This window comes from Marmota monax, unplaced genomic scaffold (assembly GCF_021218885.2).
Source record: "Marmota monax isolate L192 unplaced genomic scaffold, Marmota_monax_Labrador192_F-V1.1 WCK01_AAM20220418_F8-fsc00185, whole genome shotgun sequence".
NCBI lineage: Eukaryota > Metazoa > Chordata > Mammalia > Rodentia > Sciuridae > Marmota > Marmota monax.
Window position 1 is genome coordinate 917442 of NW_026693278.1, and position 27287 is coordinate 944728.

General features: G+C 42.3%; 1 protein-coding gene and 1 non-coding gene across 3 annotated transcripts in view; both read right to left on the minus strand.

The window, feature by feature from the left end:
* The window catches only part of Ptpn11 (protein tyrosine phosphatase non-receptor type 11), an 86817-nt gene that overhangs the window by 34657 nt on the left and 24873 nt on the right, over positions 1-27287 (minus strand). For both annotated transcript variants that reach the window (XM_046456446.1, XM_058583158.1), the window contains exons 2-6: positions 24552-24674; positions 17255-17449; positions 15291-15483; positions 13648-13764; positions 12041-12154 (exon numbers count right to left, since the gene is read on the minus strand). In XM_046456446.1, the coding sequence (XP_046312402.1) occupies positions 12041-12154; positions 13648-13764; positions 15291-15483; positions 17255-17449; positions 24552-24674 (742 nt within the window). The remainder of the gene's footprint in view (positions 1-12040; positions 12155-13647; positions 13765-15290; positions 15484-17254; positions 17450-24551; positions 24675-27287) is intronic.
* Positions 11093-11282, minus strand: LOC124100889 (U2 spliceosomal RNA). The gene has a single exon (XR_006854452.1). It is a non-coding gene; the product is annotated as a U2 spliceosomal RNA (small nuclear RNA).

The window sequence follows — 27287 nt, forward strand, 5'->3', positions numbered from 1 at the left end:
CACATTTTAACATTTCCAAGTGGTTGAAAGGCATTCTGAAGTTTGAGAAGGACTGTTGATGTCCCAGCCATACCAACAGACAGGACAGGGTCTCGGCCACACAGACTCCTTCAGGCCTTCCTGCTCTTGGACGGGCTGGTCCCTCCACCCAGGATTCCCTTTCCCTGCCTTGAGCAACCATGAAGAGCCCAGGTGGTTATTATGTAAGACACCTCAAATATTTCCTCTTCTGGAGAGCCCTGGCCCCCTCAGCAGTGGGGAGCGTGGTCCTCGGTGCCAAGCACTCTGCAGGACCACCCTCCACAAGTATGCTTGTCACCCTGGACCCCAGGTCTGGCTTTTTCTTTTAATTGACAGAGAGTAAATGTATTTATGGGGACCATGTGGCACTCGAATGTGTGTGTACAATGTATAATGACCAGACCTAGGCAACTGGCATATCATTCGAACACAACATTCTGAGGGCTGGGTACATTCAGAATCCTCTGAGCTATTTTGACACATCCAATTAGTTGGTGTGAGCCATAGCTACCCTAGTGCGCACTGTGCCACAGACATCAGAAGTTATCCCTCCTGTCCACTGCACCCTGTACACGCATCAACCATTCTGTCTCCATCCTCCCTCCCACACACCCTTCCAGGTTCTGGGAACCACTATTATACTCTCTCCTTCTCCGAGATCAGCTTTAGCATCCACATAAGTGACAATGTCCCAGCTCTGTCTTTACAAGTCTGGCTGCCCTCGGAGAGAACCACAGACCGCCTTGCCCTGCCAACAACCAGCACCGCACCCAGCACCCCATAGGCATTCCGAAAGTATTTGCTAAATGAATGAATGGAGGGAGAGGGGGGACAGAAGGAGAGACAGAGGAAGGAAGAAAGAGGGCAGAGAGGACACACCACAGACCTGCCAGGTGAAGTCTGGCCCCACAGGCCCCTCACTTAAAGTCCTTTTTGAAGCTGGGTGCAGTGGCACATGCCTGTGATCCCAGCAGCTTGGGAGGCTAAGGAAGGAGGATCGTGAGTTCAAAGCCAGCCTTGGTAATGATGAGATGCTAAGCAACTCAGTGAGACCCTGTCTCTAAATAAAATACAAAATAGGGCTGGGGCTGGGGCTCAGTGGCTGAGCACCCCTGGGTTCAATCCCTGGTACCCACAAAAAAAAAAAAAAATCCCTTTTAAATGCTGTGACCTGAGACGTCAATATGAAAGGAAAAATCATCACAGGCAAAATGCCAGAGAGGCATTTCTCAGTCTGAAGTCATTTGAAAAGCACCTTCGAGATGCTTTGCCTTCTCCACACGCTGCCTGTAATGTCATTTGTTTTCTTTAATTGGCCTTCATAAAATGTATTTCTAAAGGAAATTTCATATAAAAATTGCACATAGGAAAATCATATTACCTCCTGCACACAGAAGGTGACCAGGAAAAGGAATATAAGAGCAAAATGTAATCAAATTCTACATAGATACCAGGACACGCCTGAGGCTTGGTAACAAAAAGGGACACAGGCAAGTGTTAGAGGTAGACTCGTTAGTACCTTACTAAGACCTTTTAGGTGCCTCAAGAGGACTGAAAAAAATTAAAAAGAAAAAATGTTTCTCATGTGCTAATTCAATCTTAGCTACTATGTGGGGTACCACCATCTTGCACATAAGGAAACACTTAGCCAGGCTAAATCCTGAGTTCCAGGCCAGAGAAGTCCTCACAGAGGCTCATGGCATTCTGGCTGGACCACCCACCAGGGCCCCCAGAGGTGGTCCTTATCCTGCACTAAGTTCCCAACTGCCTCTTCCAGACAGACGCAGGGTTTGAACAAAGACAGAGTCAAGGCAGGCCTCGGGGCCCCTGAGACTCCCACAAAGCACAGGTCCAGTGCCCCTGGCAGCCCAAGCCCTGCCCTCAAGGACACATCCCGCCATGGCTCACCTTCCACGGCCTCCCTCTCACCAGCAGCCACTGGGGCACAAAAGGCTGTAATGACCTGTCGAACCGCATGTCACTGTCTCCATCCCCACTCCCCACTGGTTCTTGCAGGGATGCTGGGGTAAGACTCCAGACAGGAAGCAAAAAAGATGAGGTAAAGTGGGACCCACGCTGCAAGGTACCTTGTTTTCCTAAGAAAGACATCCAAAAGGTTTTCACCAAAACGGTGAACCCTCAGAAAGGACCAGAAGCTGATTATTATCATCTGACTACCCAAGCCCAGGCGAAGCACAAGCCAGAGACTGAACCACACCTTTAAGCCCTAAAAAGCATCAAAAAGCCACTGCCCTGGCCACGGATGCACTTCTGAGTGGCAGAGGCTTTACCAATTTTGGAAGGGACAAGTTTTCATTGCATAGAAATATCCTTATGTATGGAGGGTGGGGGTTGCAGCATCCCTGCTCCCCACAGACCCCACAGGCTTTCAGAACACTCACTGCAAACCACTGGATCTGACTCTTGACTAGAACTTCAAGAATGAAAAATGGAGGTAGGGTAAGAGCAGGCGGCATCTTGGAGGTGGGAGGGCAAAGCCCTGGCAGGAGGCTGCAATCCTGTTGCCACCAGGGTCCATCGGGGCAGTCCTGGACAGGGCTTGATCTCTCTGAGTGTTTAGGGTTACACAACCCACCTCATGATATTTGGGGTACAACAGGATGCCCCCCATATGCAGCCCAACAGAGAGCAAAGCAACGCCCTTCCTTCACCTAGGACCAGAGGACATTAGGAGAGAAAAATCAACAGGACCTGGCAAATGGTAAGATCCAAGAGAAAGAGGAGAAGAAGGAGGCAAGGATCCCAGCCTTCCAGGCCAGAATAAATGTGTCACCAACAGGAACAAGTAAAGGGGACATTTGGTTTGAAGGAGAAAATAACAGGTCCTATTTTGAATGCTTGAGTTTGAAGAAAGATGACAGACAAGGAAAATCGTGGAATACACAACCCAAAGGGTGAAACCAGAGCTCCACAGTGCCACACACCCAGGGTCATCTGGGAGGACGATGACGTGCTGCCCAAAGAGCCAGGAGTTTAAAGCCAGAGGAGCCGGCTGGGTGCAGAGGGCCAGCGGAGTGAGGGGCCGGCTGAGGAAACGCACCTCCATCGCCAGGCAGCCCTGGCATAGCTCCCCACGTGAGGGCGCCTTCCAGTCTCACCTGGACCCACAGAGCCCTGTGCTCGTTTCCAGCCTCAGTTCTTCCCAGAAACTTCCTCCAGGCTAAGAAACGACTACTGGAATGCCAATCAGAAAGCCACTGTGTCCTTCCAAAGTGTAGCTGCAAAGTCTGGGAAGAGGAGTGTTACAGGGTAAGGAAGGAAGAGCTGAGAGGAGACGGAGGCTGCACCTCGGGCCAGTCAAAGAGCAAGACAGCACCGACAGCACCATAGGACGGAAGGTAGCAAGGTCACCAGAGGTCAAGGGGAGAAACCAGGCGGAGGTGGGAGAGGATCCAAGAAGGCACTTGACACTGAAAAGATGCGGCAGCCAGCAGCAGAACCACCCTGGAGAAAAACAGCTGGGGTCGGAGCAACACACAGGTGAGAAAGGAAATAACCCCCAGAAACAAAGAAATCTCTCCAGAACGAAGCTTTCAACCTTCAGGATAAAAATCTCTCACCACTGAAATGTTCTGCCCCCAGGAAGGGAGCGGCTCTACTAAGCAACTGGGAGCTCAGGCCTAGATGGAAAATTCTGGTTACAGCACGGGCCTGTCATCCTGGAGCACTGTGGAGCCCTGGCCAGGGTTGCTGCTCACCGCGGTGTGATTTAGTCACCAAGGGGAAGATTTCTGCTAGACGTCCCCAGCGAGAGTGATTATTCTAGACACAGCTCTGGGGTACAGTTCAAGTCTTGTTTCCACAAAACCTAACCATCTCGAAGAAGAATTTACGGCTCCCCTAAGCAGGACGAATCACTTTGAGGAAATCAAATGGACTGCAGGCTGCAGGCCACCTTCCTCCTGGAGCCACGGGGGCCCGCGGAGCTGCGAGCAGAACCCATGCCATCCAAATGGCCCTCAGTGAAACAAACGCCTGCGATGCTCATGCACACCGAAATCTGCTCAGACCACTTCAGAAAAGAGGCTCACGAATACAAGGAGCCTTAAAAAATGAAATTACTGAGGAAAATGAGTTTGAAGCATCGGAAAAAAAGACCCTAGGGAATAAGGTGTATGAGACTTGTTCTGGATTTGAGGTTTTTTTCCTTTATTTTGTTTTGATGGTGTTGGGGTTTTTTTTGGTTTTGGTTTTGGTTTTAATCAAACAGAAAGTTCAAAAACTAAGATCTTTCTGAAATTCAGCACTGCAAACCTGAAGTAGAGCTTCTAGGGCTCAGAGGCTAAAATGCACCCACTGAGGCTTGAATAGGGGCTCTAAATGGAAACAGACTGGTAGAAAAGCAGAACACCTCAGGCCAAGACCAGAACATTCCTCCAGACTCCTCAAGCATCCATAACTGTTCTCCACTGAATACACACAAACAGCCTGAACCCAACAACAGCTTCCTCTCGCTATTGAGAACGGCTCATAGTCAACACATCCACTAATACCTGTTGGGAGGCCTACTGTGTGCCAGGCTCGCTGCTGCATTCTGGGGCTACAAAGAGTAAAAGAGATTATTTGTCCTTGCAGAGCTGATGGAGCTGAGCCGTTTCCCTGGATAATATGCACATGATAACCAACACACAGGATCAAATGTGCCTCTTTGTGCCCTGTCAGCTGCATCTCTTTATTCCAGCAGACTCCTAATGTTATCTGCTTCTAAGAATTTGTAGTACATTAAACCAATAACCACACAAATTATTCATGAACTCCAGCACGATAAGTACTATAAAGGAAAGAATTTGCAGCTATGCGCTCATGTAACAGGAAGAGCTACGCAGGAATGGAGCAAGGAACAGGGAGGGCCTTCCTGAGAAAATGCTCCAGAGGCTGGGGCCTCAAGAGTGAGGCGATGTTGGCCAGGTGAAGAAAAACTAGGAAGAACACCCTCGCACAATCTTGACTGTAACGGCAAGAATGCATTGAAGGATTCTACTCCAGTGAGATGTGAAACAGGCAGTTCCAACTTGAACATGTCCAAAATAAAAGCTGATGGCCTCCCTAAGACCTGCTCCTTCCAGCCTCCTGCGTAAATGGCAAGTGCATCCTACCAACTGCTCAAGCCAAACACTTTCATCTTATCCTTGCCTCGGCTCCGTATCTATCAATGCTACCTTCAAATATTGACGGTCTGCCTTCAAAATAGCTCCAGGAGCCACCCACCTCCATAGCTGTGGCCCTGGTCCAGACCCCCATCACCTCCCAGCTCAGATCACTAAATCAGCCTCTTTCCTGGTCCCCTTGCAACCTTCCTTCAAGAGGCAGCCAGAAGGTCAAAAATTCTGTGTCAGAATTTCCCAGTGTCAAAATTCACAGACTTTCCATCTTCCTCCAAGTAAAACTCAAAGGTCTGCCCCTGACCCACAATGCCTTTCATGATTTGATCCCTCTGCCATTGTTCCACCTACATTTCCCTCTTACCCATCTACTCAAATGCTGTGGCCTCTGCTGATGTGGGACATGCGAAGCATGCCTGCACACCAGGGGCCTTTGCACATGCTGCTCCCTTTGCCTGAAAGGTTCTTCCTGGAGTTATATGCCTGACTTGCTCTTTCATTTCCTTCAGATCCCTGCTCAAATGCCACCTTATCAGAGAGACCTATGTAAAACAGTAATTCCCAGCAACACACCTTTTTTATTTACTCTATTTTCTCCATCATCTCCCTGAAAATTAACCATTTCTTTAATTTACTGTCTCTCCCAACTGACCATAAGCTCCATTAAAAAAAAAAAAAAAAGATTTGTTCTCTGCCATATGTACATCCCCAGAACCTGAGCACACGTGGAGTCTGTTTAATAAATATTGAATGAATGAAGCGATAAGTCATTGCCACTACCAGTGTCTATAGTTTTTGTTAGATATTTTGGGGATATCCGCCCAGCTTGCTACAACTCTTGTCCCTGAGAACTATTCTTCCCCAAACAGGGTGCTCCAGGCAGACATATTTGTTCTATATGATTGTGTCCTTGGACTGAGATGGATGGCATCTGAGCCAGTGAGAATCTCTGAGACTTTGGCACAAAGACTGAAAGTTACTAGTGTGAAGATCCAAAAGGGACTCTAGTAAGGGTTATAGATCAAGAAACAGAGGGCTGGGGCTGTGGCTCTGTGGTACAGCGCTTGCCTAGCATGCACAAGGCACTGGGTTTGATCCTCAGCATCACATAAATGTAAAATAAAGATATTGTGAAGAAGGAGGAGGAGGAGGAGGAGGAGAAGGAGAAGAAGAAGAAGAAAAGTCTGCAGAGGGAAAAGGAGAATGAAGAGTGCAAGGAGGGCTGGGGCTGGGGCCCAGGGGCAGAGCGCTTGCCTAGCATGTGTGAGGCACTGGGTTTGATTCTCAGCACCACGCATAAATAAATAAATAAATAAATGTCCATCAACAACTAAAAAACAATTTTTACAAAAATGAGAGCAAAGAAGTTGCAGGGGGGAGGAGAAGGCACCAGGCAGGGTGAGTATCTTACAAACGCAGTAACATAACACGCACCCCATCATGACGCACACAGCTGACTCAAGCTTCAAGCAACACACACCTTGCAGGCACAAAATGACAGAATTATAACCTGTCTTCTCACTGATTCACTGCCAGTCTTATTTGAGTCAAACTTTATTTCAACAAATCTAGAAAAAATTTCCACCTCTTTATATTCCCAAGCAGAGGTATGCTGGGGACAAAGGATGTTCACGCAGTTCAGGAGTGGGCGATCTCTAGGAAAGATCAAAGGCTGGGCTGGGGATGTGGCTCAAGCGGTAGCGCGCTTGCCTGGCATGCGTGCGGCCCGGGTTCGATCCTCAGCACCACATACAAAGATGTTGTGTCCGCCGAAAACTAAAAAATAAATATTAAAATTCTCTCTCTCTCTCTCTCTCTCTCTCTCTCTCTCTTTAAAAAAAAAGAAAGAAAGATCAAAGGCTTACGCTCAGTGTCCTGATCAGATAGCTTATCCTAAGAGCAGACCAGCAGCCTGAATTTTATTTTGCAGCAAAGGAGAAGAGAACCAAAGAGCTTCATAAGAGGCACACAGTGTGGTATAGTATGGGATGGGATGGTGTGGGAAGGTATGGTATAGTATGGTACAATTTGGTACAGTATGGTATGTATGGTGTGGTAGGTACAGTAAGGTGTGGGATGGTACGGTGTGGGGCAGTGTGGATGGTATGGTATGGTATGGTATGCAATGCATGGTGTGGTACAGTGCGGTATAGTAGGCACAGTAGCTATGACAGGTGTGGTAGGTATGGTTTGAATTGGTTCAGTTTGGTTGTGGTATTAGAGATGGAAGCCAGAGCCTCACACATATTAGACAAGTGCTTTAGGACTGAGCTATACCCCCAGCCCAAGGGACTACAAATTTTAAGATGTATCCAAAGCAAAAATAATTTACAAGTGTTTTCTTTGTAAATATACTTAAAATGACATGTAGAATTTTGCAGAAAACCAGAAGCTGGGCATAGAGACAAATAAAATATGGCTGCCTGAGTTAAATTACCATGACATTGAACTTTAGATCTCTGGTTCATTTCAAAGACCATCAGAGCACACTGTAAAAAGGACATGATCCCATATTTATCATCTTCCTAGAATCAATAAGTTACAATCACTAACATAATAATGTCCTGCTGTTGTGGCCCAAACTTCAGTATTAGGGATTTAAATTATGATGAGTATCCACTTCCAAGTATCTAACATTTTTCTGTAATGGTTTGTCCTGTCCTCAGCCTGATTCCCCTGGCTGTAGCCTTAAAGGGCAATTTTTAAAAACTGAATTTGAAAAGCAGACACTTGGGGGCTGGGGATGTGGCTCAAGTAGTAGCACATTCACCTGGCATGCGCAGGGCGCTGGGTTCAATCCTCAGCACCACATTAAAATAAAACAAAGATGTTGTGTCCACTGAAAACTGAAAAGTAAATATTAAAAAGTTTTGAAAAGCAGACACTTATGAGATCTAGAAAGCAGGTCATCAGCTGTTTAGATATAGTTTCAGCTGCCATGAAACACTAATGCCCTCATTTAATGTGTGACAATTCTACTGACACAGTTTGACCTCTGCAGAGAACTTGTAGAGCATAGATGGGATCTCATTTGTTTTCCATTTCCCCCAAAGCCAACTCAATTTTTCCATTTTTTGTTGTTAATGATATACAGAAGATGGGCAGAACCCAACAAGTCACAGAGTGAATCCATCAGGTCAGCATTTACAATCAAGGTCTTTTTCCACGGCTAGAAGAGTAGGCGAGGACTTCCTTCTAAGCTCACACTTTCCCCGCCCCCCTGTACTGGTAGAACCCAGGGCCTTACACATGCTAAGCAACCGCTCTGCCACTAAGCCTCATTCTGGCCCTTTTTTATTTTTAAGACAGGGTCTTGCATATTTGCACAGGCTGGCCTCCAACTTGCAATCCCCCTGCCTTAGCCTCCTGAATAGCTAGAACTATACACATGCACCACCACACCTGACTCAGCTGTTTTCTATTTTTGTGTGCTGGAGATTGAACCCAGAACCTCATGCATGCTAGCCAAGCATTCTTTCACTGAGCCACATCCCTAGCCCTTAGCTAGGGTGGTTTTTAAAATACCTTTTTTCCATATATATATATATATTTTTTTTTTTTTTTTTTTTTTTGGACACTGCTGGGAATGGAACCCAGGGCTTTGTATAAGCTACGTTAAGTGCTCTACCTCTGAACTACATTCCCAGCCCAGCTATTGTTTTTAAGGGAAGTATGAGATTAAAATAGGTCTAGGTTACAAAGGAGTTCACTAATTTTTTTATCCAAAATTTTATTTGAAAACAGTACTTTTCAGATGATGAATATACTGACCAAAATCATAAATAATAAAATGTATATTGATACATAATAAAACTTAAGAATGAGTAGCATCCACCAATTTCTTTAGAACATAAAAAAATAACATTAAAATTGATCAGCAAAAAATAGGAAAAGATACATGTACAAGGCTATATATTGTAACCCTCCTTGTAATACATTTGCAAATTATACAAATGCCCATTAATGGGCTGAATAAACCATATAGCACAACCACACAATGGAGTACTATGCAGTAAAAAAAAATAAATGAATGAAACTATCTCAACATATTACTATGGAGTGGTGGCCAAGACACTGTAAAAACAAGATTGAAAATAAAAGTATGTTGGCTGGGTGTGTGGTTCAGTGGTAGAGCACTTGCCTACCACGTGTACATGGATTCAATCCTCAACACAACATAAAAATAAATATGGTATTGTGTCCATCTATAACTAAAAAAATTTTTTTTAAAGTAGGTAAACCAGGCATGGTGGCACATGCTTATAATCTCAGTGACTCAGGAGGATCGAGTTCAAAGCCACCCTCAGCAACTTAGTGAGGCACTAAGCAACTCAATGAGGCCCTAAGCAACTCAGTGAGACCTGTCTCTAATTTAGAAAAAAAATATATATATATATAAAAGATTAGGGATGTGGCTCGGTGTTTAAGCATCTCTGAGTTCAATCCTTGGTACCAAAAGGAAAAAAAAAGTACATAAAGTTAGGTTGCATATCTCAAAAAAAGTAGAAATATGTGTGTATACACACACACACACACACACACACATATATTTGCTTACATTTTTTAAATGTAATGATAAACCATAACTTTTCAAACTGTGGCTAAAATATATGAAAGAAAGAACAAAATAGAAGATAGACATCTGAGCCAGGAACGGTGGCACACTCCTGTAATCCCAGCAGCTCAGGAGGCTGAGGCAGGAGGATTGAAAGTTCCAAAGTCAGCCTCAACAATTTAGCAAGGCCCTAAGCAAATTAGCAAGACAGTCTCAAAATAAAAGGGGCTGATGATGTGGCTCAGTTGTTAAGCAATCCTGGTTGAATCCCTAGTACGAACAAAAAGAAGATATATGTCTTTTAAAACATTCTGGTTTTTTATATTTGATTTTAGAATCAAACTAAGTATTTTACAAAATTATAAATCTTAACAGAAGAAATTTCTAAAATTCAAACAAAAATGAAATAAGTTAATCATATGTCCAGTTAGCAGATAACCACCCAGAGGACTAACCAATGAGTGGAAGGCAGACTACTAATCTGACTAAACATCTCTAAAGGATTAAAAAATTCCTTGGAGGGCCGATGAGTAGTTAGTGGGAGGGCCCACGCTTAGACCCTAGGTTAAATCCCCAGCACCAAAAAAAAACCCTCTAAAAATAAAGACTCTGACTCTTCATGCTCATCATCACTTTCTCCTTGATGCATTTCGTTGTTTTTCCTCTCAACTGGAAGCTCCTTTAAAGGCCGACCCCAGGTTCTTTTGTTCACCACAGGGTTCATGGCTCTAACCCAAAGCCTGGTGTGAGAATAAACCTGGATTCAAGTCCCTGGTCAGCGCTGTGGAGCAAGCAGGGTGCATGTGCCAATCTGCATTCATCTCTGTGCTATGGAGATGGAGCAATCTACTTAGCCTCATTGGGCTTTAGGCTTCGGGTCTGTAGGATGGAAACAGCTCACCAAGCTGCTCTGGCCCACTATGGTTAAAAGGACAGGATCTGCCTGTTCATTATTGATTCATTCATTCCACAAATGTTCGTAAATTTTAAAGACCTATAAGAAATATGGAATAATCACTCCTACAAAACAGAACGTAAAAATAAAATGATGTAAACATTAGCTAAATGTAAATATTCATACAACAAATATTTATGGCATTTCAGCTTGGTGCCAGGCACCGTGCTCCATACTGGGGATAATGCAAGAGACAACACGTCAAGGGGCTGGGGTCATGGCTCAGTGGTAGAGCGCTTGCCTCACATGTGTGAGGCACTGGGTTTGATTCTCAGCACTGCATATACATAAATGAATAAATAAAGGTTCATCAACAACTAAAAAATAAAATAAAGAGTAAACACGCCAAAATCTTTGGGAAGAATTTTTCTGGGTTTGGTGTTTACTTTGGTTGTTGTTTTTTGGGTTTTTGTTGTTGTTTTGGTTTGGTTTGGTTTGGTTTGGTGCATTGTTCTGGAGGTGCTGCAATACAGGTAGCTACATGGAGTGAGTGAAGCCAAATCCTATTCCATCTCCTATTTCCAAAAATCCATTTAATATATTGTCTTCAGATAGAGGATGCATCAGATATTAAATTGTCAAGAACAGATACTACACTTGATCTTAGCCAAAAGGCTTCGATTGTTTTTTTTTTTTTTTTTTTGTATTAGAGATTGAACCCAGGGCACTGGACCACTGAGCTACATCCTCACCCTTTTTATTTTTTATTTTGCAACAAGGTCTCATTAAACTGCCTAGGCTGGCCCCAAATTTGCAAACCTCCTCCCTTGGTCTCAGCCTCTAGGATTAACAGGTGTGTGCCACTGCACAGGGCTGTGAAGAGGTCTTCTGTCAAACAGACAAGGAGAAAAAGAAAGAGATCAGAGTATCAATAGGCAAGTGACATGTAAGAGTGCAAAAGGAACCACAGCACATGTTCACTGGGGACATTCTACCTAGGTGGGTTTCAGGAGAGAAATCAGTCTACTTGACTTCCTAGAGTTATCAGTTTGAAACTCCAAATTAAAGCAAACTTGAACTTTTTCTCTTGGACTCATTCACATCAGGCTACACAGTCTTTTCAAAGACCCCAGTGAGTGCTAGAAATCTCCAAAGGAATCAGATCCCTTTGTTTTTCTGGGGTTTGGCCAGCAATCCACACCAAAAGAGCCAAATGGAGCTGCTGGCTCAACCCCATAACACTAGCTGCCAACTCCCTTTTCTGAGAACACAATGCCCTTCCATTTCAAAGAAGCCCCCTCAGCAACTTGTTCCACGTCAATCAATGGCTGAGTTACGGAAGGATGCAAAAGTCTTTCAGATCCAACTCCAAACATGAGGCAAACTTCTTTTCTATTAAAAATAGAATTTAATCATGCACATAAAAACAGTTTCTTAATACCTTACCTCAAACTCTTCCCAAAAGCCTTGTTTAACTTTATCTGTAGTCTCAGCTAATTTGCTTAGTTCTCGAACCCGGCTCTCTATTTCAGCAGCATTAATCCGAGTGGTGTTGAGAGGCTGACCAAGTTCGGTAGTTGGTGGAAAAAGAAGAAAATGTATTTTAAAAAGATGATAATGCAAATAAAAAGACTCCTGTGGTGGTATTCACAAAGGCCCAGGGGAGTGGGGGGGTCACAGGACACAGTAATTCACAACATTCTTAATGTGCTTTCACTTTTGGTTCTGTTCTGTCAGAAAGTGCATCTTTCTTCAAATGCAAACTTATTTTTCTTTGCAAACTTACTTTTCTTTGTGAATAGAAAACTATTTACAGATGAAATCATGTTAACAACTCCAAAGTAAGCGTGATCACCTAAAGATAACCAAAGGAGGATTCCCCGGGAAAACTTGCTTTAAAAACTCTATGAGAGGGCTCGGGTGTAGCTCAGTAACAGAGCGCTTGCCTAGCATGTGCAAGCCCTGGGTTCAATCTCCAGAACTGCAAAAACAAAAACAAAACTATAAGGGGGCTGGGGTGTAGCTCAGTGGTAGAGCTCATGGTAGAGCTCATGCTTGGGGCCCTGTGTTCAATCCCCAGCACAAAAGAGAAAAAAAAAAAAAATTCAAAAAACTTCATGAGGTCTTTACAGATACATATGGAAACATAAGATATAACATCTGGAATCTGTTTCCAAATCCTACAAAAAGTAGCCATGAGTAACAAATGAAGACCTGATGAATTGATCAAGACTGAAGATGGGAGGTAGGTTAAGTGGAAGCTGCTGAGACTACTCTGTCCACTTCTGTGTTAGACTATGGATCTCGAATGTCCCCCAGGGGGCCATGTTTTGGAGGCCTGGTCCCCAGTTCATGGCACATGGGGAGGTAGTAGAACCTTTAGAGAGAGGGGCCTAGTGGAAGGAAGCTGGGTCACTGGGGACGTGCCCCTGAAGAGCATATGGGGATCCCAGCCCCTTACTGTCCTTCTCTTTGCTTCCCAGGCCCCCTGAAGAGAACAGGCCTCCTCCTCCACACACCCCTGTATGCTGTACCATGCTGTCACACCCAAAGTAACAGAGTCAAGAGCTCATGGACTGAATGTTCTCTCCGACATGAGGAAGCTAATGCACACTGGGGGGTGGGGGTAAGGTAGACCTCATTGGATTAGACACAGGGGAATGGAGGAAGGGAGGGGGAGGGAATAGGAAAGACAGTAGAGTGAATCGGACAGAACCTGCCTATGTTAAGATATGAATACACCAACAGTGTAACTCCACATCATGCACAGCCATAAGAATGGGAAGTTATACTCCATTTATGTATAATATGTCAAAATACATTCTACTGTCATGTATAACTAAAAGAATACATAAAAATTAAAAAAAAAAAAAAAAAAAAAGAATCCATGGGCTGCAACCATAAGCCCAAATAAACCTTTTCTTATTAAGTTGTTTCTTTTACGTATTTTATCACAGTGACAGAAAGCTGACTGACATTCTGCATGTGTGGGAAATTCTAATTTAGAATATTTTCAAATTCTTTAAGGAAAAGGAGTTTTCCAATACGCTCACCTGCTTGAGTTGTAGCACTGTGCCCAGTGTTTCCACCATAGGATTCTTCTTGTAATGCTCCACCAGATCCGTCAAAGAGTCAAACCGCTCTCCTCCACCTACATCATATTTCAGTTCCTTTCAAAGTAAAAACACAATTCTTACTACCTTGATGTTAAATTGCTGTTTTTCTCACACTCTCATCATCACTGCAAAATAATCCACAGCAACCGGCATATGGAAACAAGCAAAGTTGTCCATACAGAGGAAGGATTTTATATATGGGGGGGATATATTTCACATCACAGTGAAATATTACTCAGCCTTTGTTTAAAAAAAAAAAAAAATGAAATCCTATCATTTGCACCAACCTGGATGAATCTGAAGGACACAGTTAAATGAAATAAGCCAGGCACAAAAACACAAAGACTGTGCGTCCTCACTCCCATGTGGAAGGCCAAGCTCATAGTAACAGACAGTAGAATGGTGGCTATCGAGGACTTGGGGTGGGGGAGGAAGGGGGCTACTGATCAAGGGTATATACCTCCAGGAAAATAAATAAATCCTAGAGATCTAATGCACAGCATGGTGACTACAGTTAATAACTATGTCTTTTTTTTTTTTTTTTTAGTTGCTGATGGACCTTTATTTTATTCATTTATTTATATGCAGTGCTGAGAATCAAACCCAGGGCCTCACATGTGTTAGGCAAGTGCCCTGCCACTGAGCCCCAGCCCCAGCCCCAGCCCAATAATCATGTCTTATATACTTGAAATTTGCTAGAGAGTAGATCTCAAGTGTTTTCACTAAAAAAAAAAAAAAAAAAAAGGCAAAAGGCCACTGTGTAAGGTGATGGATACACTAATCAGCCTGAAATAAAAAACTAAGATAGCTGTTATTACCAATCAAAGCCCAGAAACGGACTCTTCCCCCAGAAATGGAAAGTCAAACAGCTGTGGCAGTAGGAAGGGTAGGAAGCAACAGGAGGACTGGAAGGGACAGGCTCAGCAAAGCAAGCATGGGATGGGGACACGATGTGGCTCATTGGAAGACACATCTCAGTATTCGCAAGGCCCTGGCACCAAAAAGACAAATAAAATAAAACGACATAGTACTTGCATATAACCTACACACATCCTACGTATACTTTAAACCATCTCGATGTGACTTGGATATCTAATACACATAAATGCTAGGTACACAGCTGTAGTACCGTATCACTTAGGTAACAATAAAAGGAAAAGTCTGTATGTATTTAGTACGATGCTATCTTTTGACCCCTAGTTGGCTGAATTCACAGAAGCAGAACGCACAGATACAGAGGGTCAAGTGTCAGTGTCAGGCTGGGCTGAGGAGCCTAAGCAGGAGCTGGACCCAACTCTTTAGAAAATGGGCCTTGGAGACAGACTCCAGCTGCCCTGCACAGAGCAGATCAGACACTGCAAGAGGCAATGCACCCCAGACACAGGCGAAAATAAACAGTTATGAAACAACGAGAGCACTCTAATAAACAGTATACCACAACAGTGGAAGGCCTTGACCAAGTGAGCAAAGGAAATCTGATTTGGGATGTAACCGCGTCTGTCTTCTCCCAGCAGAAAAATCACCCAAGGATGACATTTCCCCAGACCCGTAGCAGACTCAGAGCAGGACTGGAGCGTTACCTGGCAGCGAATCATGACGTGGGTCACTTTAGACTTGCTGTCATTACTCTCCCCTTTGTCATCGCCAGTGCGGACGGAGAGAACAAAATCTCCAGGGTGGCTCTGGCTCTCTCGCACAAGAAAGCTCCCATGTTTCCCCTTCTCAGTTAGTAATTTCTCTGCTTCTTTCCCAGAGAGGTGACCATGAAACCACCTAAATTTTAAACAATGAAAATGAAAGAACTGAGGTCAGCCATGGGCTCACAATATTCTTTCACAAAACTACTAAGAACAGTCAGGTCTTCTAAGTACAATTGACAAACAGACACATTCCTCCCAGGGATCGACAGATCCTGCTGGGTAGAATCTGCAACCCAAGAAGACAGGAAAAGGGACAAAGGTGTTAAGAATGACTTCCAGGACTGGGATATAGCTCAGTTGGTAGAGTGCTTGCCTCACATGCACAAGGCCCTGGATTCAATCACCAGCACCACCAAAAAAAAAAAAAAAAAATGACTTCCAAATGCCTTAAACAGGCCACAGTCATTTGGAGACACATGTCCTCAATGTTTGCTTTTTTTTTTTTAAGTCTCCTATCTTTTAAAAATAAAAGTCACCATTTTGTCATTGACAGCTGTTTAATCACAGCCATTTAAAAACATTAGAAACAAGCTTTGATGGACACAGGAGACCATTGTGAGTGTTTGGTCTTGTGTTGTGTTGACATGTGATCATTAGATAAAAAGGGTTCTTCATCATCAATTAATTCAAGCATTCCAAATTTTTCCATATTTTTAAGCTATACTTCAACGGCTTCCAAATTTGCTGTCAAGATACTAGGTTATCATGTCAAATTTTAATGCATATCGGACTTGGAGTAGGGATGAAAGAGTTTTCTAAACATATGAATTCCAGTGCCCTACAACCAGAGATAGCAACAAACGTTTCATTAAGTTTGAATAGGGTTCAGGAGCCTGCATTTTAACTAGCATGCCTGAAATAGAGCATCCAAGGTCATCCAAGAACAGACTCTGAGACAATACTGCCTAAGTTATTATGGAGAACACCTTAACAAAGTCACATTAATGATGTGGCTCTCCCCTCAGGGTCTTAATAAGAAAGCAAGTGCTATGATAGCAGGTCAAGCTAGCAGCTCATCACTAAAGGAATGGGCTGAGTTCTTTTTCATCCACATTTCAAATGAAAAGAACAAAATATAGAAATAAATCTTATAGAGTTGGCTGACAGCTTTTGGCTTGAAGCTACAGTGGTAGCTGGAGAAACAAATTATCAGCATTAATAGCATTTACATAAAGATGTAAGTTGAAAAGACAGATCTGAAGATACACAATCTAGAAGACTAATTAAGAGACCCAAAATTTGCACTGAGTCAAGAGAGGAGGCTGGGAGGCTGGGGTGTCCAAAAACAATACAATCAATACAAATAAGTCAAGCCCCTGCCACCACCCCTCCCCCATCAGCATTTGGTTCCCTCTAAGCTCACATGTTAGTGGATACAACATGGAAAGAATGGATGAAAAGCCAAGTCTCTGAGCTCTCCGCTTCTCCACTTCTGGGTTTAAACTGACATCTGTTGGTGGCATTGCTGAATAACTGGTCGGGAGCCACCACAAAGAAATGCTGCTATTTTGACATTCCTATTATTATTTGTTTTCCTTTAATCACTTTCAAAGATCATCAGCTGAAGTTTGATACATCTTAAAACTACTGCATATCCCGAGTGTCTAGAGGAACATATGACCCTGGAGAAGAAGTGGAACAGGATGGAAGCTTTTGCAAGGAAAGGGCACTGACAGCAATTTAGTCCTTTTTTTTTACTTTAATAATATGTTAGGATTACAGCCGGAGGAACAGGTACCAACCAGCCTTTGGCATCATACAGACCCCGTAGACCCCAACAACGTATTCGTGTAACACAGGCACAGGAGGGCTGCAGGCTTTGTGGTCACCAAGATGCCACTGACCTTTCAGAGGTAGGGTCTGCACAGTTCAGTGGATACTTGAGCTCGATAACATCTCCGTTTTTCTCTTTTAATTGCCCATGGTGCTCCATGTAATACTGGACCAGTTCAGCCAGGGTGGCAAACTTCTCCCCTCCGTACAGGTCATAGTAGTCACCAGTGTTCTGAATCTTGATGTGGGTGACAGCTCCATTTCTTCTAAAATAGTCCATTGGAAAGGGGGAAGAAAAAATAAATAACGAGCTGTACTAGTAAAAAAAGAATCTCATGTTCAATATTAGATTTCACCTAAACATTGAAACAAACCCCACCCACAAAAGGAGGTAAAAAAACTTAGTCGACCATCTCAACCCCAAGGGCTTTGTTTATTAGTTTCTGTACACTGTATACCTTCTACTTTGAATGATATGACCCATTTAATTGTAAATATTAAGTGACAATGATTATTATCATCATTAATCAAGTACACATATAATTAAAAGTTAAAATTAAACACACACCTACCTTATAATCCTGCAAATCCACTCCTAAGTATTTTATCCCCAAAGAAAAGAAGTTGAATAGGCACAAAGGACTTGATTAAGAATATTCACTGCAGCCTTATTCATAATAGAAAAATTTCAACACTTAAATATTCACTGCAAAATTACATAAAAAAAAGTAGTGGCTCACTCATACAATGGAATAGCACACAGCAATAAAAAAAAAAAAAAAGAAAGAACCTCCAAGACATATAATGTGAAGGAATCTCAAAAACGTGTTGGGAGCTGGGGTTGTAGCTCTGTGATGGAACACTTGTCTAGCAAGTGTGAGGCACTAAGTTGATTCTCAGAACTGCATATAAATAAATAAATAAAAGGCCCATTGACAACTTAAAAAATACTAAAAAAAAAAAAAAAAAAAAAACTGGGGGGCACTGGGGCTGGGGCTCAGTGGTAGAGCACTTGCCAAGTATGTGTGAGGTACTGGGTTCGATTCTCAGCACCACATAAAAATCAATGAATAAAAATCAAGGTTCATCCACAACTGAAAAAAAAAAAATGAATAAATAAATAAAACAAACATTATTTTAGGCTGAGAGTATAGCTCAATGGCAGAGCATTTGCTAGCACACCCAAGGCCCTGGCTTCAATTCCCAGCACTGCAAAAAGAGAGAGAGAGAGAAGCCAGACATATACTGTATGATTTCATTTTTATGAAATTACACAAACAAATTGGCCTATGGGGATATAAATGAGAATAGTAGTTCTCTCTTGCGGGAAGGAAACTGGAAAGGGGCACAAAGGAGTTTTCTAGGTTGGAAATGTCCTATATTTTGATTATGGAGTATTGGATGCACAAACAAATATACTTGTCAAAACTCACTATAAATTTATGATACTATATGTAATTATATCTTTAAAAATTACTTTAGGGGCTGGGGCTTTAGCTCAGTGGTAGAGCACTTGCCTTGCATGTGTGAGGCACTGGGTTCAATTCTCAGCACAACATAAAAAAAATTAATAAACAAAGATATTGTGTCCATCTACAACTTAAAAAAAAATTTTTTTTAATTACATAAGGGCTGGGGGTGTAGCTCAGTGATACAGCATATGCTTAGAATGAAAGAGGCCTTGGCTCTGATCCCCAATACCACATACATACACACACACACAAACCCACATTAAATACCCATATAATTAAGAGAGTTTCCAGCAGGAGATAGCTAATTTGTCATCCCCAAATTCTTCTAAAACTTGACATTTTGAAAATAAATACTCACTGAGATACCATTTCTCACCTGACTGGCAATAAAACAAACAAACAAAAAAAAAAAAAACTTGCCACATTCAACTGGTCAAGCTGTGGAAAAATCAGGCATTTTCATACACTGCTGGTGGAAATGTCCAAGCCCTATTGAGGACAATTCGAAAAAACTATATGCATACACCCTCCTCATCTCATTCCCAGGAATTCACCTGAACGTGTTATTTCCAAAAGCACAAAACAACATGTGCACCAGGTTATTATGTATATTTCATCAAGGCTTTATATACATATTTCAAAATATGAGAGACAACTGAAATATTGGAGACAACTACATTGCCATCTGTTGGAGATTATACAAAGAAATTAAGGAATATCCACACAATAAGTACTGCACAGCTGTTAAAAAGACAAGAAAAATTACGAATCTATAAGTGAAAATAAAAAATAGAAGGAAATATATTTAGTATTATACTTCAACTATAAAAATGAAAGAAAAATGAACATTATGTTACCCTATTACTGTGTGTAATTTTCATGTTTTTATGTATCAATTTAAAACAAATGTAATTAAGATCATGGTGTAAGCTGAAAATAATAAGAAAAAGTATATTTGCTTGTTTTTATGAAAAGAAACACAATGGATAAACCAGCAATTAGTGGAAATTTATCTACAGGGATGCATGGAGATAGTATGCAAGGGGTCACAGAGAGAAGAGTGAAATTTCTCAGAATAAATCTTTCTATATAGTTTTGATTTCTGAATTCTATACGCTTCAAAAACTCAAGAAATAAAATCAACAAGGACCAAAAGGCTGAATATCAACAGAAAGAAATGAGCCAACCTGTGTAGTAAGTTCATGACAACCACGAAAATGAATTCCAGTAAGTTTTGAACACAGTACTTGTACCCTTAGTCTAAGAACAAAATGAGTCCAAAGTAATCTTGAGCTTACTTAAAAGGCTTGTAAAGAAACAACAGTGGAGCCGGGCACAGTGGCACACACCTACAATCCCAGCGTCTCGGGAGGCTGAGGCTGGAGGATCACATGTTTAAGACCAGCCTCAGCAACTTAGCAAGGCCCTAAGCAACTTAATGAGCCCTGTCTCAAAAAACAAAAGGGACTGGGGATGTGGCTCAGTGGTTAAGCACCCCTGGGTTCAATCCCCTCCAAAAATGACAGTGCTATAGTAATTCTGAAAACTATTTTATATTATAGAACTGGGCAAATGAGGTCACATATTAATGCTATTGAAAACAACAGTTGTTGCTGCAGAAGGGAAATACAAATGCAGAATGGGAACACATGAGGAAGTTGGGTTGATCTGGAACTAACCATAAGAACACCTGGTTTCAAATATATAAATACTTACTTCCCAGCTGGATCCATTCTCTGTAGGAGCCTAGAGCAAGACATCAGGAATAAAGACACCCCTAACACTATTGTTTCTAAATACCCCACTAAAAGAATCAAGGTTTATAAAATAGATGATCCTAGCATCAAATAGAACCAGAAAGCAAGGAAGTAATTGAGACTACTGGAGAAATGTCAAAAGTTATAGGAGCAACACTGGCCAAAACTGGGGCAATTGGAACATTTAAACAGAATGAGAGCCAGGCACGTTGGTGCACACCTGCAATCCCAGCAACCAGGGAGGCTGAGGCAGGAGGATTCTAAGTTCAGGGCCAGCGTTAGCAACTCAGTGAGAGCCTGTCTCTAAATAAAATATTAAAAACGGCTGGGGATGTGGCTCAGTGGTTAAATGCATCTGGGTTCAATTCCTGGTACAAAAGAAAGAAAGAAATGATACTACTGAATTTAAAACACATTGGCTAAAAAGAAAACATCCTTAGGTATCATTATGGTTATACTCAAAAATAAAAAGGGGCTAGAGCTGGAGTGCAACTCAGTGGTAGAATGCTTTCCTAGCATGCAAAAGGCCCTGGGTTCAATCCTCAGCACTGAAAACACTAGGCAGACTTAGGGACTGACTTGAGTACCTCTTTACAGAAGAATACCAATGAGTAAATATTGAAGAAATAACAAATTTAAAAATAGTGAATTTTCAATTGCCAATATAATTTACACAGATAAAATTCATCAATAATAAAACTTACTACACGAAAATGTGCTAGGAGCCAGGCCTGGTAACATATACCTGCAATCCTAGCAACTCAAGAGGCTGAGGTAGGAGAATGACAAGTTTAAGGGCAGCCTGGGCAACTTAGCAAAACCCTGTCTCAAATTTTTTTAAAAACAGGCTAGGAGTATAGCTCAGTAGTAGACCACTTGCATGTGTGAGACCCTGGGTTCAATTATTATGAATAGAAAAAGGTAATTTTTTTTTCAATACTGGGGATTAAACCCAGGGGTGCTTTACCACTGAGCTACATCCTCAACCCTTTTATTTTTTATTTTATTTTGACACAGGGTCTCACTAAATTGTGTAGGCTGGCCTTGAACTTGTGATCCTTCTGCCTCAACCTCCCATGTAGCTGAGATTAATAGGCCTGCACCACCGTGCCAGTGGAAAAAGGTAACTTTTATAATGGAAAAATCTAGCAACACTATTACCTAGGTGACTAAACTGAATTCCTCAAAGATAGGACAAACATATATTATGTACCTTCTGATGTGAAATAATGGGATGGACCCAACTTCACCTATTATTTGCTTACTAAAAATGTTTAATCTAAGTCTAAAACTGAGGAAAAAATCAGAAAATCCAGACTGGGGGACAATCTGGAAAATCAAAAGGTCAAAAACTAAATTAAAAAGACCAGGAGAGGGAGTTCTTCTAGATTAAAGGAAACCAGTTACATGGAGTGAATGATCCTCAGTTAGCTATCTGAGGCCTTTAAGGATTTTGAACTGTTTTAAAACTTATTATTCACTGGTACGGTGGCACAAACCTGTAATCCCAGCAGCTCAGGAGGCTGAGGCAGGAGGATAGTGAGTTCAAAGCCAGTCTCAGCAATGGTGAGACGCTAAGCAACTCATTGAGAATAACTAAAGTACAAAATAGGGCTGGGGATGTGGCTCAGTGGTGTTCAATCCCTGGTACCCAAATAAATAAATAAAACCTATATTCTCCATAAGTATGTACAATTACTATATGTTAATTCAAAATTCAAAAATTTGGGGCTGAGAGGTTAGCTCTGTGGTAACCTTGCCTAGCATGCATGAGGCCCTAGGTTCAGTCACAAATTCTGCCCCACCCTCCAAGAAAAAGAAGTTCAGGGGGAAAAAAAACGCATATTATACACATTTAAAAAGAGAAAGAGCTGGGGGTAGGGGAGCCTGGGGTTGTGGCTCAGTGGTAGAGCGCTCACCTAGCATGTGCAAGGCCCTGGGTTCGATCCTCAGCACCACATAAAAATAAATAAAATAAAGGTATTGTGTCCAACTACAACTAAAAAATAAATATTTTTAAAAAGAAAGAGCAAATATGGCAAAATGTTAACAGGTGAAAGGAGTACGGGTATTTATTGTATTCATTTTGAACTTTTCTATAGATCTAAAATTTCTCAAAATAAAATTTCAGGGGAAAGAAAGAAAAAAACAAACAAACAAAAGCTGGTTCCACGGTGTGCCTCTGCTTACCATCGGTGAGACTAGTTTACTCACTTAACCTCTGTGCCTCCGCTTCCTGTAAAATGGAGATAACAGTGGGGCCACGGGGCCCTAGCTCAGTGCTGGGGTGCTTGCCTAACACACGCTGGGCCCTGGGTTCAATCTCCAGCACTGCAAAAAGTGAAATAAAGCTGCATCACACTTCAGTGTAACTACTGAGGTCTAACTAACCCAGCCCAAGGTTTTGAAAAGAAGGATAATAGTGGTTCTTATTCACAGGTCGTTGTGAAAATTAAATAAAATGTGTAGTGTACTTGGCACAAGTATATGGTGTATATCAGTCCCCAACAGTGTTCGCTGTGAGCTCCTCACTGTCATCACTGCTGTTACTCTAATTGCACCCAAACCATTACAGCTTAAATGTCACATAATGTCAGGTTACAAATCTGTGCTGAGGCCAGGTGCTGTGGTGCACACCTGTAATCCCAGCTACTCAGAAGGCTGAAGCAGGAGGTTCAAGGCCAGCCTTGGCAACTTACTGAGAAATTAAAAAGTAACTAGAATTTTGGAAAAAAAATTTAAAGGTTAGGTGTATAACTAAATAGTAAAGCAAACTATAGTTTGAATTCTACACACACATGCATAGGTACAGAAACCAACAGGGGAGGGGTTCAGTGAGAGGACATGTGCTTAGAATGCTCAAGGCACTGGGTTCAATTCCCTGCACATTAAAAAAAAAAAAAAAAAAAAAAAAAATTCTGTGCTGAGACAAGACCAGGAAACTCACAAAGGCTTTTACCCACTCCTTATAGTAAAACGGAAGTAAAAGCTAGTGGCAGGGACTCCTCAAGAAATTAATCTATGCCAAAAAGGCACTTCCTGACTCTCAAAGAGATCCTAAATAAATTCTCAAGAACATATCTTATTTTCCTCTGTATTTAAAAATAATATTGATAGATAGGGCTGTGGCTGTAGCTCAGTAGCAAAGTGCTTGCCTAGCATGTGTGAGGTACTGGGTTCGATCCTCAGTACCACATGTAAGTAAATAAATAAAAATAAAGGTTCATCCACAAATTAAACTATATATATTATTTTTAAAATAATATTGATTACAAAATCAAATTCATAAAGCAGTTCAGTTCTAGTTCCTAGAAGGAGCTAATGTAAGGAGAATAAGAACATAAGTGAAAGTCAACTGCTAGAAAAAATATCTCCCAACACCTGCTCAAGGAGATGTGTAAAAGGATGCTCAATATAGTTTTATAAACTATTTTTTAAAAAACTGAAAACAACCTACTGTCCATCACCAGGAGCCTGGATAAACTGGTATGCTCAACCATTTGAGTACAAAATCGCCATTAAGGTGAATAGTTAGATTTATAGGCACCAGCATAGAACTAAAACAAAATGCTTTTAAAGTTGCAAAATGGTACATACATTACAGAACTATTTCTACAATGAGCGCTGAAAACACACAAGCCAACTTCAGATGGTTCATACATGGTACAAACACAGTCAAGTACAAAAACATGTTCTTCAGGAAGGATCTATGCCAACCTCTGGATGGTGGTTTCCTCTGGAGAGAGAGGGAGGGAAACGGGACTGGGCAGGGGAACAAAGGGGACCACAACTTCCTCAGAAATGTTTTATTTAACGAAGGAAAGCCATCTGAAGAAACTTCACAGTCTTTTTCTCATGAAGGACTCAACAGTAAGGAAAGGGAACCTGCAGGGCCAGGTTCAAGACACAGGAGCCAGAAGCCAGCAGGGGAGGGCTGCAGGATGTGCACCATCTGCCCCACCTGGGCTCGGTGGTCCCTGGGCAGGAGAAATGCCACCACCTCACTCCAGGAGGCTCCAGCAGAGTCCCATGAGCAGGCCAGGGTCCCACAAGGCCCCACAGCTGGCAGAAGGTGGCCTTCAAGCTCTAATGAGGACAGCAAGTGGCTTTAGCAGTGCCTACCTGGACTTGCAACTTACCGAACAGAAAGTGTGAAGTCTCCAGGGTTACTTTTACTGGGCCTTGCCAAAAAGCTGCCATCGACGCCTCTTGTCAACAGTAGATTTTCGGCCTCCACACCAGTGATATTTGGGTGAAACCATCTTGAAGGGGAAAAAAAAAAAAAAAAACAGTAAAAAACAAAGGCCTGTGTCAGCTCTGCTCTCCATGCCATAGCAGCTGAGCTGCACGTGGGTGGCCAAGAGAAACAGGCACGGCCCCCCTGCCCCTGTCCCCTGCTCCTCGGCTGCCCCGCCCCACCTCTGCAATCACAGGGGCCAGGGATCCTTCTGGCACAGTGGTAGGTAGGACAAGGGGCATGGTCAGTAGGACTGGGCCTGGGGCTATTCAGATGGCACACTAATGGGACCAGGCCCCAAAAGAAAGTCCACATGGTCAGAAACTTGGTAGACAGAATGAGATTGGGCAAACAAGTTAGTAAATAAACAGATTATTTAATAAATAAGTAAACACATTGAGGGTAATGGGAGCCAGGTTTCTCACCACTGAGGGGGAAACACAAATGTTACGAGAAAGCCAGAATAAACACTGAGCGTAAGATGGCGATTGGAGCTATCAGCATACATTCTAAACGTATGTAGAAAAACCAAAATGGGGGGCTAGCTCAGCAGCAGGGGATGTGCTTAGCATACTCAAGACCCCGGGGTTCAACCCCAGCACATAAAAAGGAAAGAAAAAGCATATATGCTTCCGTGTACATATACAGGTATGTACACACACACAAACACACACACACACTCTCCCAGTTCTCTGAAAAGCCTCGGAAGCAATAATACCCCAGTACCAATCAGCATACCTAACACCCTCATCTGAGTTTTCTCACACCATTCTCCCATAAAAGGAAGGGCCCAAGGCTGATTCCAGGGCTGAGGCAGTGAAAGGAAGAAGATAAGCATAGAAATTTTATTTTGTGACAGTGAAAAAGCACTCCAGCCAGGAACAGTGTGCACGCCTGTGATCTCAGCAGCCTGGAAGGCTGAGGAAGGAGAATCCCAAGTTTGAGGCCAACCTCAGCAACTTAGTGAGGCCCTAAGTAACTTGGCAAGAGACCTTGTCTCAAAATAAAAAGTAAAAAGGGCTGAGGGGGGTGGTGGCTCAGTACTAAAGTGCCCCTGGGTTCAATTTCTGATATCAGAAAAGAAAAAGAGTATGGCAGACAACTTGAAGGGCCTCCCACTGGCCAAAGTAGGGGCAGTAAAAACAAATTAGAACCCATGAAGAAAAAGGTGCCCTGGAGAAGTCACACCAGAGACGAGCAGAATGACAGCTGCAGGAGCTCCTGGTACCACACCATGGGAAGAGGTGGTGGCGGTTCACATGTCAGTTAGAGAAGATGAACGCGGTCTAGAGATGGATTGGGGGGGGGGGGTGGCGGTGGGAGCACAGCAGATGAATGTGCTGATCCCCAGAAATGGCAAAAATGGTCCACTTCAGGTTATAGATATTCTGCCACAACAAAAAATGACACACGGGAAAATTTTGCAGCAGAATCACAAACAATAAGTATGGAAAGAGTGGAAGAATTGGAACATCACCATCTGGAAGTCATATTAATACTTCAGGAATCACTACTAAAACTAGTGGGTGAATATCTCAGAAAGAACAGGATATTCAATTGCCAACACAAAAAAATGAAAATAAAAAAGGAGAAACATGATATTGACAGCAATTCACTCAGAGTGCCTCCCCACAAAATGCTTTTTTTTGAAGGGAGGGATACAAGGCGTTGATCCTAGGGGTACTTAACCACTGAACCACATCCCCAGCACTTTTTTATTTTGAGACTGAATCTTAAGGCCTCACTAAGTTGCTGAAGCTGGCTTTGAACTCATGATCCTCCTGCCTCAATCTCCTGAGGCCCTGGGATTACAGGTGTGCACCACCACTTCTGGCAAAAATGCTTACTTTTAAAAAATAATAAATGGTAGTGCACGCCTATAATCCCAGTGTCTCAGGAGGCTGAGGCACAAGGATCCCAAGTTTGAGGCCAGGCTTAGCAAAGCCTAAGCAATTTAGTGAGACTCTGACTCAAAATAAAAATAAAAAGGGCTGGGGATATGACTCAGTGGTAAAGCACCCCTGGGTTCAATCCCTATCAGAAAAAAAAAAAAAATGCAGTGGAAAAATTTCGCAGATATTTATCTTAAAGAATTAGCAAAAGTTATAGATTAAAATGACATTATGGAGGGGGGATAGTAGAGGATAGGAAAGGTAGTAGAATACAACAGTTACTAATATGGCATTATGTAAAAATGTGGATGTGTAACCGATGTGATTCTGCAATCTGTATTTGGGGTAAAAATGGGAGTTCATAACCCACTTGAATCTAATGTATGAAATATGATATGTCAAGAGTTTTGTAATGTTTTGAACAACCAATAAAAAAAATAAAATAAAATAAGGAAAAAAAAAAGAAAATGCACAACTCAAAAAAAATAAATAAATAAAATGACATTATGTCTCCTGATACAATACAATGAGAATACAAGTGTTGTCTCTGTGATATTCCTGCCAGAACTATACTACTTGAATCTAATGATGAGGAACACCAGGCAAATTCCAAATAGGTGAGTCTACAAACTATTAGTGTGGACTCTTCACAAATGTCATAACCATGAATGCCTGGGATTGACGGGGGAAAAGCATCCAGATTAAAAGTCAGTAACAAGATACCAAATGTAACGCAGGGCATGATC